At 53.8% G+C, this 13,447-nt stretch overlaps 1 protein-coding gene across 2 annotated transcripts; it reads right to left on the bottom strand.

Annotated features, from left to right (window-relative positions):
- Positions 1-1,926: 1,926 nt before the first annotated feature.
- Positions 1,927-6,892, bottom strand: TLCD2 (TLC domain containing 2). 2 transcript variants are annotated; one of them, XM_033003566.2, is made up of 4 exons: positions 6,451-6,892; positions 5,907-5,989; positions 4,963-5,045; positions 1,927-3,396 (listed from the first exon to the last, which is right to left on the bottom strand). In XM_033003566.2, the coding sequence occupies exons 1-4, from the start codon at positions 6,774-6,776 to the stop codon at positions 3,019-3,021; spliced, it is 870 nt and encodes a 289-aa protein (XP_032859457.2). In that variant the 5' UTR covers positions 6,777-6,892; the 3' UTR covers positions 1,927-3,018. The 2 variants fall into 2 exon arrangements, with proteins under 2 accessions (XP_032859457.2, XP_042647645.1); XM_042791711.1 differs by having other exon boundaries at positions 1,927-3,291.
- Between the last annotated feature and the right edge of the window lie 6,555 nt (positions 6,893-13,447).

Here is a 13,447-nt window from a genome sequence, read left to right as displayed (position 1 = left end):
GGGGGGCGCGTGGGGGCCGCCCCCTGCCCCCACCCGTGTGGGGCCTTGGAGGGCGAGGGGACCCCTTCGCGGGATCCCCGCGGGGCAGCGTGGGCCTGTGGCCCCTCCTCAGAGGGGGCACTGCCCACCTCGGCCGCTATCCGTGTCCGTCCCCCCTCCCGAGGGACTGTGCCCCCCTACCCCCGCCGGGCGTGGCCCCAGGCAGGGCAGGAGGACGCTGCACCCGAGTGCCCGGGGAGCGACGCCTTCCCCCCCCCCTCACCCACACCCCCAGCACTGTCCCCTTAATGCCCTCAGCAAGTGTCCACCCCCCCCTTGGTGCCCCCTCCCCGGCCCCCCCCGGGGAGCACAGATGCTCCCCCCGGGCTCTGCACTTGCCCGGCATCCTGTGAAAACATAAGATCCAGCTCGGCTCCACGCCTTGCCACGGGCCACCCTGCAGCCTTAGGGCTTCGGCAGGGTGGGGAGTCCCGGGGGGGTCCCCATGGGTCTGCGCTAGAGGGGCTATTGGCTCTTTGTGGGATGGGGCTGAAGGGGGTGCAGGCAGGTGGCAGGCTGGGGCGCAGCTCCCCGGTGACTAACTCCGTGATGGAGATGCTCCCTCTATCCCTGTGAACCCCTGTATGGTGGGATTGGAGGGACAGGTCCCTTCCCAAAGCCCTTCGAGCCCAGGCTGTGGCATTTTCCATCAGGAGGGACAAGCGCAGGGTACCCCCGCGTCCCGCCGCAGTGAGCTGCAAAGCCGCTCCTTATCCCACTGTGGGAAAATCGCGTCTGATTAGAGGCTCCCAAAACCGGCCTCCCCGGCCGTCAACCCCACATGCCCGGTGTACAGGACATCCACGTGATGGCAGGAATGTGGTAACACAATCCAGGCCTTGAGAAATGTCCCTGGTGTGGGCAGAGGCCGGAGGACAGAGCCAGCGTTGCTGAGCGGGTGCAGCGGCTGTGCTGAGGGCAGGGATCGGCAGAGCAGCTCCTGAAAAATTGGGTGTAAATGGGTCAAACCAAAGAGAAAGACCTGTTTGCCAGCTCTGCTCCGGCCAGAGGCTGTGAGCAGCACATGGGCACCTAAACACTGCTTGAGGTGACAAACCCAAACACAGAGTAGGTATCTCCAGCACCTGCAAGCTTCCCTGTGCTCTCCACAAATAGAAATGTAAGCGGCTTTGGCCACGAGTCATCTTCGGCCTCCCACTGCCCACGTGCATCGCTCGTCTTTCCCTGCCCAGGAAGAAATGTGCCTGCTCCCTTATTTTCCTCCTTGAAAAAAGTGCTGCCTGCTCTGAGCAGAGCATTGTTTCAGCCTGTCCCCCAGCTTTTCAAACTAAATGAGAGATTCTGAGGTAAAGGCTATTTGCCACAAAATGCACGACAGATCAGTTGAATCAGTTGGCAGACAGTGGATTTTTCAAAACTGGTTCACTTAACCCCGAGTGGGATGATCTGGCTTTTATACATGGTGCTGGGCTGCTGGGGAACAGTCCAGTGTGTGAGAATCAGTGAAGAAAAGGAGATGTGGAGTAAAAAAATTTTAAAAATTCTGATTCCTTGTCTTAGGAAGCCTCCAGGGACAGGCAGAGCGAACCACAACGATCCTAGCTTTGCTGCAAGCTGGAGTCCAGCACCAGGAATGAGGGCAACGAAGCCATGTGCTGGGTACTCTGCCTGCAGCCTGCCCTATTTCACAGCCAACACTTTCCTAATGCCGCATGTTGCAAGTGGCTCAGTGCAGCAGGGCTAAAGGCACAGGCACAGCAGAGCTGCCACCCATCCTGCTGCCATTTAACCTCCCAGTTGCCAGCCCCAAGGAAAGCGCAGCCTCCCCTTGCCTAAGAGGGCAGGAGAGCATCAGCAGGAACAGGAGAAACCTTCATCTTCCTCCATAGAAAGGAGAGGGGGGAAAAAACCCCGAGAGGTAAACTGTGCCAGCATACAGTGTATTTTTACTCTGTGGTGGAGAGACATAGAATAAGAAGCACTGTGCTAAGAAGTGACACCCCTGGAGCCAGCTGGGATGCTGAGTCCCTTTTTCCCTCCAAGCCCCTTCAACCTGTTTCATTTGCAGCCATTTATTAAAAGCTTGTGTTAGAGCTCTTGCTGCTGGGTAAGAGTGTTACACTGGGCTCTGCAGCAGAACTTTTCCTTCCTAATAGATGCCTAAATCCTAATAGATGCCTAAATCCTAATAAATGCCTAATCCTGAAAACTTCACATCTGTGAGAAATGACCATCACATAGCATCATCCTGGCTAGCGACTCACGCTCTCCCGTGCTCATTTATAGACACTTAACATATCTGAGAACAAAACAACACAGAAAAAGCTCTAGTTGTCAACAGAAGTTGGTGGCCTGTCCCCAAACACAGCACTGCAGCACCCGCTGCCCAGTGCTCTGCCCCCAACCTGGACCCCACAGCAAGCAGCATCCCACCCAGGCAGGTCTCAGCCTCTCCCTCCATCACCCACCTGGGACAATCTCCTTGGGGAGGACTCATGAGCGCAGGATTTGGCTTTTGCTGGCCCTGGCCTCAAGGGCAAAGCCTTGTAGCCTCTCTTGCCTGGTGGTGCTCCCATGGGAAGTACCACAGAGAACACAGGGCTGGTCCCCTGGCTGATGGGACGCTGCAGGCTGCAGCATCAAAGGGGTTAGAAACACACTCTGGTGTTTGGATATCCATAAAAGCAGCGGGGAAACAGTGCTCTTCTGCTCCCTTCTCATCTCAGTGGTGCCTCAGGGAGCTGCAAGAGCTGTCGAGGCTTCTCTGATCAGCTCCTGGTCATCCGACCACCTCATCCAAAGGTGTGAGGAGAGCAGAGCCCCACTGCCTGGTCTGTGAGCACCTTCTCTGCTGTGCAGGGCCCAGGATCTGCAGCAACAAGAAAATCCCAGGTGCCCTGTTAGTGAGGACCCTCCACGCAAAGTACCGAAACAGCCACATTCACTCTCCACTGCGCTTTGCTGTCCTCCACCACAGGCTCGGGGCTGTTCATCCCCCAGACCCTGTGGGGAATGGGGCTATTGCTCCTTCTCCCACTGCACGTCCCGGCTGGACTTGAAGAAGTCACTACGCAGTAGGCGGTAGAAGAGGATGATGTTCATGGGTGTCATGATTGCCATGCCCACCGTGCCTACAGCGTACGTTGCCGGGGGCACGTTCTCCCGATTGAGGAAGAGCCAGCGAGTCATCCAGGCCAGCGTGGCGATGCGGAACACCACGTAGGTGCCCAGGTTGATGATGCTGTTGAGGCGGTAGCAGGTGGTGTGCACCAGGTTGGCCATGAGCAGGATCTGTCGCAGGTGGAGGAAGATGGAGTTAATCTCCACCAATAAAGCCACAAGGGCAAACCCAACATACTGATGGAGCAGCACTGCAATACCAAAGCAGACAATCACCTGGGAAGGAGAAAGGAGAGAGGCTGAGCCCGGGAGCTGGTTGCTCTCAGCTGCTGCAAGCCAGAGCCCTCCATGCTTGGGTGCAGCATGGAGCAGAGGTGGAAATGGTGATCACACCAGTGCCAAACTGATGGTCATCACCCCACACATCTCTCTGCAGCTTTGCAGCCTCAGGCATGAGATAAAGCATGAAACCTGAGCAATTTTTTTTTTTTCTAGTGGGAGGAGAGAGAAACATTTCTATAAACTCCAGGTTGGCAGAGGAGACAGAGAAGCCAGATCTAATCCTGGTTTTATAGCCTGGGGAATGCACTTGGTTGTGGCCCAGCAGGTTTTTCCGCACACAGGGGCAGGAAAGGAGGTGTGTAGCCCAGGACTACAGTTGCTGCTGGCTCAGGGATTCTCTGCAAAACAGGCATGCTGCAGGGATTAAGTGGCTTCAGTGCATCAGAGAGCCCCGTGGGATGCCCCAAGCCTGGCCTGAAGCACCCTGGGGCTGCTGGGTGCTGCGGCAGAGGACTGGGCTGTTGGGGGCAAAACAGGCACGATTCCTGCCCTGCACCCTCCCAGCCAGGCCGGGGGACAAGCTCTGCCTGCCCATGCTTTAACACACTCAGTCCTTTCTTCAGTTTTATACCATTAATGCTGTTCTCTGCATTGGCTCTTTAATTTTATTATTTGCTCCCTGCTCGTTAAATCACTGTCTTGGCCTGAATTAGCTCTCTGGTGGAGATGACCTTTTGACTCATGAGCTGCAGCCAGCAGAGCCGCAGGGCTCACTGGGCTCTGTGAGACAGCAGGTCTGACCATTGCCTCCCCCATCTCATCCCAGCTGGGTCCCAGTACTGTCCCTGTCCCCCACACCCAGGACCTGCAGACCCCTGTGCCTCTCCTGTACCCCTTATCGTCTCTGCTGCACAGCTCCAGCCTGTGCCACCTCCGCTGCCCTGCAGCATCTGCAACGTGCCAGCATCTGCGCATTGGTGGCAATCAAAGAGAAACCCACGCTGGGCACAGCCAGCAGCAAGGCAGGCAGAGGGCACTGGTGTGGGGCTCCTGCACCACGGGTGCTGCAGTTATCCCAGCCCTGTGGCCACGGCTCTGACCCAAATGAGAGGAAAGCACCCGGGGGGAGCAGGAGGTGGAAGGAGGTGATGTGCAGCCCTTCCTGGCAGATGCCCAAGTGGCCAAGAGCCGGCAGGAGCTAAGCTGCTCGCCTGTGCTGGCGAGGACACCTGGGTCACTGCCTGTCCATGTCACTGTTATGGATCAGCCCCCCAGACCAGCCCTCTTCCCCCCTTACTCTGTGCAGGTATGTTTATTTTTCCTACCTCATCTTTGAGTGCCTCTCTGCAGACCCTTGAAGAGTACCTGAGTCCTGTAGGACCAAGAGAAGCTCCAAGCCCTGCTGTCTGGGCTTCTCTCCCCAGGCGGAAGAATCAGAGATTTTGTAACAGGCAGCAAACACCCACGCTAGCAACAGCAAGAGCCCCACTTGTGTTCACCAGCCTCCCTGGTGGTACAAGTACCAGGGTCTGTCCCTCGGAGAGTGGCCGGTGGACTCACCACGGAGTGATGGAAGAGCAGCTCCCAGGACTGGTGAAGTTTCTGATTGCAGAACATGTCCACAAAGTCTTCAAGGAAATAACCTGGGATCAGAGAGGCCATGAGCAAAGAAGGGGGCCAGGAAGGGCTGTGCCAAGGGACCCCCCCAGCCCAGCAGGCTCTGACTGGTGCCTGGGCAGCCCCTCTGGGGAAGTGGCCACAGCTCAGCCCAAACCCTGTGTGGGTGGCGAGTCACGAAGAGAGCAGGATCACACACAGCAGGAGAAGGAAACTGGTGTATTTTGGGTCCTTCCTGCAATCACTGTAGGGCACACTCCTAATGAGAGGCACTAACTGATCACTTGGATGGGTGAAGGGTGAGAGCGCAGGCAGCACGCTGACCCTCACCCCTGTTACGATCCCAGAATTAGATCTCTTTCAGCCTGGAGTCCTTAACAGCTGCAGGATTCATTGCCACCAAACCAACCCCACATTGGCATTTTAGATACTCCAACCGCCTTGCTGAGCTGTAGCCATGCCAGGAAGCCTGTTAGCACTGACCACAGGGCTGGTGACAGATCTGCAAGAAGGTGACAAGAGGGTGGGAGGAGGAGGCTTTACACAGCCAAAGGACTCAAAGCTCCTGGCCTCCACACCAGCAGGTTTAGCATCAGGCTTTGGGGGGACTTGCATCAACCCCATATCAAGGGCACTTTTGAGTTGCCCCAAGCCCTGGCTGCCCCATGAGGATGGTGACGGGCAGCCTGGTGCCCTGTACCTCCTGGCTGCGGGTGCCGTGGGACAGAAAGGAGCCACTGTCCTTTGCCAAGAATAGGGCGATTGTCTGGGGTGCCTGAGACATTGCTGCTCACAACATGGCCTGAGGGGCTGGTGTCAGGCACCGATGAACCCCTGAGGACTCCCTGGGGCACAGAACAAGGGGCAGCCCACTCCCCCCACCTCACCGACAGATACAGCGACTAAGCTGTGCGCCCCGGGTGGGTATGTGACCACCAGGTCCTCAGACAGCCCAGGGTGGAGGCAGAACCTGTGGGGAGAGGGGTTGTGAATGCCAGGCAGTGCCTCTGGTCCCCTAATTCCCTCCCAGCATCCTTGGTGCCCACCTGGTGCTGCTGACCCCCTCCCCTGCCGGAGCCCTCTTATCCCCCTGGTCCCCCCACGGCCACCCCTGTCCTCCTGTTTCCCCCAGAGTCTCCCTATCCCCTTCTGCCTTGGTGCCTCCCTGTCCCTCCGTCCCCCTGTGCCCCTCAATCCCTCCACCATCCCTCAGTGCCCCTCACTTTCCAGATCCACCCCTTCCTCAGTGCTCCTCAGGGTCCCCCCAAACCCCCACTCCCCCACCGGGGTGGGCTCAGTTTCCCTCAGTGCCCCTCTGCCCGCAGGTTCCCTTTGGGGTCCTTCGATGCCCATTCCCCTCCAGCGCCCCCGGTCCCCCCCGGCACTCCGGTGTCCCCCCCCAGCTCCAGGTGCCCCCCCGGGGCGGCTCACCCGGCCAGCGCCCCGCCGCCGCTCAGCACGCTGTGCGCCAGCGATGTCCAGATGTTGCGCCACTTCCAGCGGTTGCGCCGGGCCGAGGGCGGCGGCGGCACCAGCCGCTCCAGTCCCCGGTTCAGCAGCCGAAAAGCGGCGAAGGAACCGGCCACCACCAGCAAGCCCGGGCTGAAAGCCATGGGCGTCCAGCGGCCCGCAGCCTCCCCCGCCGGGCTCCCATGGGCACCGGCCGCCTTGCCCGACGGCTCCGCCTCGCCCGGCCCCGGGGCCCGCCCTGCCCCGGCCGGGGATGCGCGGCCCCGGGGCGGGGGAACCGCGAACATTGTCCCCGCAGGGAAGGACCGGGTGGGCTGTGGGAGCCGCCCCGCTGCTGGCACTGGCGTTTCCCGCGTATCCCCACGCAGAGATGCAGAAGCGAAGGGGCAGTGCTTTCCCTCGGAGCGTGTGGCTCAGGGAAAGGGTGGGGGGGAGTGGGAAATAGGCACCCCGGGGTGTGCATCAGCCCTCCCCCGGAATTGCACGGCAGAAACAACGGCCAGCCCGAAAGCCGGCTGTAAGCGTGCCACGGAGCGCAGGCCTAGCTGTCCCGTTACTGTGCTGGAGCTGGGGACACCTTCTTCGTTCCCCTGAGGTCCCTCCTCCACCTCGGTGGCTGAACACCCCACCCGTGAGGTGCTGTGGCCAGTGGCCCTTCCCGCCCCCAAAGCATCCCTGGCACATGGTGCCAGTGAGGGTCTTGCCCCATTGCACTGTGCTGGAGAGCCATCCCTCAGACTGGGTAAGGACCCACAGACACACACCGCTGGCTCTGATTGCACAGCAAACAAGCAAAAAGCTCTGGTTGCCCCCCCCCAAAAAAAATGCTCTGACCACAGCACTCTTGTCCTCCATCCCCCTGCCCCATGCCTGGTCCTGAGAGAAGCTCCCCAATGTCTGGGATACCCCAGCTCTGCTGTCCAGGGTTTACGGGAATTCAGGATCCCATACCCACAATTTATTTAGTTCCATCCTACAATTATGCTGCTTTTCCAGCTTTCTGTAATTTGATCACTCCCTTGTTGCTTTTTGATGTCTCCACCAGAAGCGTGGCTGCTGTACAGACCTTGCTTCTCTTCTGCAGACGGGATGAGTCACCGTGTACATACTGATTAATGTCAAACTCTGCCTTTCCTTTGAGGTATTAATTTTGGATGAAATCTTTTACTCTCTCTGCTGAAACAGAAACTTGTGGAGCCTGAGCTCTCAGTTGCTGCCCTGGCTGGGGTGATGGACACTAAAACAACAAGTAATATTCTGATGGAAGAGACACTGAGGAGGGAAGCGATTAAATCAGATCTGAAGGAGAGGGCAAGATAGTCCCATCTGATAGAAAAGCATCTGTTCATGCTGCAGAAATTTGCCTAAAAGCCGGACAAGACAATGTGATTTCATTGCAGTTAAGTGGCAGGGAGACGCTGACTGAAGTAATCGGCAGACCTGACGGCTCAAGGGATTTTAAATAATCTCATGTATTAGGACTTGAAGGATCACATAGGCTAATCTGTTACCGAGAAGGCCAAATGCAGACATTTCTGCTTAGCATAACATATGCTGAAGAAAGGGAGAGATGCCTTGGAGACATGCTGGGCTGCTCAGGGCACTGAGGAGAAAAATCATTTAACAACTAATTGCAACATAAAATTGCAGAGAGGTGATTCCTAATGAGGAGTCTGCAGTGTTTTAACTTCAGAAATCTTGGCTGCCCCTTGCTGCAGTGATAACCCTGCCCTTTACCTGCCCGCAGGTAAAGTCCCAGACCATGAAACATCTGCCAGCCCAGCCCTGTTTGTCCCAGGGGCTCATTCATTTATAGCGTTATTCTAAAGATGAACATTTGGTCAGGTTTAGGTCAGGGACAGGAATAGTTAAAATGTTTCTGGACACTGGAGAGCTTTTGCCTGCCACTTCTGCATCAGAGGAATTTAAACTGTGATTAATCGAGCCTCCGGTTCAGGGGCTTTGATTCCCCTGCTTGAGCACTAGCAACAGCTACTTACATACTATGATTTGGATACTTTCAGCCCAGATTTTACTTATTTTTACCAGGATTTGCCATCAGGCAGTGGTTTCTTACAAGCTCTTTTTCCAGCCTTTTCTCATTTTCTCCCTTTCCCTGCAGCAATGGCATTAAGCAGGGATGGTTTCAGAGCTGGAGACTTCCAAGCCCGGTTACAAACAGGTCCCTTGACACCAGCTCAGGCCAAATATCCAGCTAAGTCCCACAAGGCTCGGAGGCCAGGCATGTCCCAGAAGAAGCTGTACAGAAGAGCTGGGACAGGAGCTCTCGGGCTCAGCTGCCACAAGAGGTCCCTGCACGCTCGCTGGAGACAGCAACCCGATCTGATGGGACTACATTCACACCTTATTTGGAGATACTGCCTTTTTCACCCAAATTTCGAGAAGTTTTCCAACAGTCCCCAAAAGGCCTCATTTTCTGTAGGGAGGCAGCTCAGCCTGGAGACGGGTTGCTGCTGGTGCTTGCTCCCAGCAGGGCAGGGGACTCCTTCCAGTTGCCAGCAAGGACGTGCCTAGGTCCATCCCATAACGCTGTGGGGACCACAACTAATCCCATAGCAGGGGCTTTACAGCAGCAGCCCGGGTGTAAATCAAGGGTACAGCAGTTTTTTCAACAGCTGAACAGTGGCTTTTTTCTCCTGCTCACAGGTTGGAATTTGTCTGCAGCACATCTGAGGGAAATAACCCATTCTCGACAATAAAGAGATGGCAGTTTATTGACAACCCACCGGGTGAATTCTGTCAGATAAATTATGTTTTCCCCCAGAAGTTTCCCACTACTCCTGTATGGGGGTTTGGGTGTCCTTTCACAGATCCTCTGTCCCTTACACAAGGAGGACCCCACTCTGATGCCAAGCACCACCCAGGGCTCGCCGTAGCCAACAGATGTGGGAGCTTCTGACATGGCAAAGTCCTTCTGGCAAAAGTCATGCTCCTGGTTTTGGAAAGCCTCGCTCTCTTAATCTGCCTCTTGACAGCCAGGGAGGCATAAAGCCCATCTGCTCATCTAATGCCAGACCTGGCTCACACCTAAAATAATTTGAGGAGTCCAAGATCTCAAAACAAATCATCTTGGCTTCCAAACTTTAATTAGCTGTTGTCTTTATCCCTCTCTACAGTGTGTCACCACTATATCTGCTAGGCCACAGGAAGTCAGACTATATATCCACATTTTAATTCAGAAAGTCTGTAACTACCCACTTAAAAAAGGATCTAATGTGCAAAATGCACACTGTGTATGGCAAAGCATGCCCAGGCATTGCAGAGGTAGCTGTGAAGAGAGCTGAAATCAATGCAAACTCAAGCATTCACCGCTTCCAGTCAGAAACACCTTCCTGCTGTGGAAGCTGGGTATTCTCCAGGTGAAACTGGGGTTATACTCACCGTAGCCACAGGAGAAAGTCACATCAGCCTCTGCGAGCACAGCGAACAGGAGGGTTTCCGCCAGCACAGAGTGCAGAGCATTTTTATTACCTTTTTTCCCCGCCCTTAGCTCCACTTCACACACACACAGAGGTCCAGGATTTAATGCAAGAAATGCCAAAGTATGCATTACTTAATCACCGACGTCAGGACTTGATTTTGTCTGGCAGAGGAAATCATCTGGCTTTGCACCACAGCTCCTCCATTCATCCTGCTCAAGCCTGCAAGGTCAGCCTCCCGAGGGGAAGGCTCTTCCCTTCCTTCCCCCAGTGTTTTGACCAGCCCTACAGGTATTCTACTGTCCAGATTGGCCATCCTTCCTGAGATCATTCCTTGAATAATACAGTGTCTTCTGGGAGCTTCACAGCGCTGGGATGCTCTGGGGCCAGCTGCCAGCTGCTGATTGCTGCCCGGCCGGGCACAACACGCTGCCTTCTGCAGCCTGGCATGTGGAAATGCCCCCCTCACCCGAGAGCCAGAGCCACCCAGGCGCAGCCTGCTTTGCCCATGTGATAAACAACCCCATGGCAGGTTGCTCTGGATGCTCTTGCTTTTGGCTTCCTTCCTTTTTCCCAGGATTGGAAGTCTTTTTTTCTCAGGATTTGGCACAAGAGATCTATGGGAGAAACCCGTGACAACAGTACAGTGTCCCTAAGGATGCTGTGGGCTCAGCCGGGAACTGGTTGTGCGAAGGATGTGCTCTCTCTTTCTCACTCTGGTTGCACAGGTATGCCATGGGATAAAAAAAAAAAAATCTATTGACAGACACATTGATTGGTAAAACCCCTTCAAGCACAGCAGCATGGGCAGTTCCTTGTATTTCTCCTCTGCTTTCAGTAGCTGACATGCCCCCGATTTATCTACCTTCTGAATTGTTTATCTGCTGCTATTAGTAAGGTTTCAGGTTCCTTCTTTTCCTGTGGGAAACATTGAAACATGGGGTCAGGTGTCTGCCCAGCCTGTATCCCATCTCTCACCATCACCAGACATGAATTCTTAGGAAGAAAATGCGAAACAGCACATATAATTATTCTTACCCTATAAGCAAATTAATTCCCACTAAATATTTCCTTTGTGGGATAAACTTTTTTTTTTTTCCTCTGTTTATTTCACCATTCTCAAGCTTAAGTAATTTTTGACAAATATCTGTGCTTTATGGTTATATCACGGTGTGTTTATGACCACATGCTTTTTCTGCAATTCAGACAGGTTCAGAATGAGCCCTGCAAGGTGGAAGCATGTCTCAGCCCTTACACCCACTTCATGCAGTGTCACATGTTGCTGAGACCACTTGATTCCTCCTGCATTATGGATATAAGCACAGGAGCTTCCTAACTGCATCTCCTACTGCTACCAGCTCTGCAACTTGGAACAGGTTAGGTTCCCTCCTGAATGCTCTTGTTATTAATATCACAAACCAAGCTGTTCTGAGAGCGGTGTCCCATTAATCATTTCAGCTCTGCTGCAGTTTTCACCTCGCTTCCTCTTCCTGTGCATGAATAGTCTTCAGTAACATTCAACCCTCTGGGTAATGCTCAGTTAAAATCAGCAGGTTTGCTAGGGAAGGGAAGGACCCTGATCTGAACAAGCTGGGGGCTAGCAAAGGTGGGACAAGGGTGCATCCACACAGCCACAGCTGCATTACTTTACCAAAAAATGTGGTACACCAGCTGATGGTAGTAGAGACTTGAAGGGAGGAGAGCTACCCCCCTCAAATCTTTACCTCTAAACTTGAATTTTCCAGAGTGCTGACCACACTGGAGAGACACAGCAAAAGTGAAGATATCTAATAAAATACAAGGTCAGCTCAGCGGCTTGTGTGAGTCAGCGCTAATGTGGGTGGCAATTCTGGTCAGAGATCTCCGATGCCTACCTGGGCTCTGTTCATGTTTGAGGGCACCGCTTCCTTTTGCTCTTTTCCTTCCTAATCTTGCTGTGTGTTACAAGCAAAGGTCTTGACCACTCTGAGTAACTACCTCTGGGTTACGTAATAGAGGGCCAAAAGATGCTTACAGACCATCTTCCAGAAAATCTGCCTCCAATACCATCCCATTGCCTGAATCCCTTGAGGGCATATTGCGTATTCCTAGGCGCTGGCTCTCAGACACGCAGTAATGCAGCATCCCTGCAGCTAACCCAAACTTTCCCTCTTACATCCAATACCCTTTTTACCTTTCTATCCTTTGCCATCATCTTTGCCCTCTCTAGAGATGGGCATTTTATTTTGCCTTTACCCCTTTGCATTTCACAAAAGCCCTTCCCTGGGTGCACAGCTGCATCCAGCAGTGTCCAGGAGCTGAATTAGCTGCTCAGCCCCACAGTGCCAATGCCACCGCATAGGACCGAGCTCCACCTGGCTCACCCAGCTGCACACCCTTGTACCTGCCACTTTGCTGGTGCGCTGCAGCTTTCATCCGTAAGCAAACGTTTTTCAGCGATTTCTGCTGAGTCAGAGAATGCCTCTGTGAGGGCTGCTGCTTCTCCACGTGGGAATGTGCTTCTGGGGAATAATTACGGAGAGTTTAAACAGAGATGTTCAGCAGCCAAATTGCTTCACATTCAGGCTCCTGGCCAGGAAGGCAGAGCCTGAAAGCTGCTTGTTGGTGCTGTGAGAAAATACCTCACACCTGTGCCCATCATGGGTGTGCATCACCCATGGGCTAAGATCACTCCTCACATGGCAGCGCCCCGACACCTGGCACTGAAAGGAGGTGTGCTCATGGCTCGATGGGTCTGATGAAGTGACCTGCCTCGCAAATTAGCCAGCTTGCACTTACCGAGCATCCCTGTGCATGCCCTCTTCTCTAGGCCATGCCCACCAAAGGATTTTTATTCCCCCTGATGATGGATTTGCAAATATGATGCAGGGCAGAAAGCCGGTCACTGCAATGTACTGTTTCTGCAAGGGAGATTCTGGAAGCACACTGCTAGTAACTTTTCCCCCTTAAATTTTGAGGCATATTTTGAGGTTGTGAAACATATTGACTGTGAAATAAAGATAAGAACTGGAGTAGACACAAACAGCGTAGGCGTTACTCCCATTTTTTTGCAACTCCCACTCTGTTGCAAAAATAGTACAGCAAGGAGCATGCTGCTCTGTGCCATCCTTCAGAGACCAAATGACGATGGGACCATGTGCCTGGACATCAGCGGACTGAACCAAAAGCAGAGCTGGGACAGAAGACATGTGCAGAGGTGCTGAACACTTTGTGTTCCTTAAAATCAATGGAGAAAGATCTTATCAAAAGACCAAATAAAATATTTTAAAATATTATTGAAATGTATAAAAAGTAATAATATCATTCAAAAGCACTGCAAATGTACATTGCACTGAGCTAGAGCACTTTACATCAAGAAAAGGGGCAATGGGAAGCTGCAGCAGGGTATCACTCCATCCACTCAGTTTCTGTTCACATTGCACACAACGCGCCTGGTTTTTAGACCACACCTGCGTCATAATTCCTAAGTGTCCTTAATTCTTTTGCAACTCTAAATCGGAGAAAAATACACTTAATTA

Source organism: Tyto alba, unplaced genomic scaffold (genome assembly GCF_018691265.1).
Source record: "Tyto alba isolate M040663 unplaced genomic scaffold, T.alba_DEE_v4.0 Super-Scaffold_19, whole genome shotgun sequence".
Lineage (NCBI taxonomy): Eukaryota > Metazoa > Chordata > Aves > Strigiformes > Tytonidae > Tyto > Tyto alba.
This window is presented reverse-complemented; position numbering and strand designations above follow the sequence as displayed.

Coding starts and splice junctions, on each gene's coding strand:
- TLCD2 (XM_033003566.2), bottom strand. CDS start 6,776: ATGTTCGCGGTTCCCCCGCCCCGGGGCCGCGCATCCCCGGCCGGGGCA. Junction 5,990..6,450: donor GGCGGCGGGGCGCTGGCCGG/GTGAGCCGCCCC, acceptor CTCTCCCCACAG/GTTCTGCCTCCACCCTGGGC. Junction 3,397..4,962: donor TGCTCTTCCATCACTCCGTG/GTGAGTCCACCG, acceptor TCTCCTTCCCAG/GTGATTGTCTGCTTTGGTAT.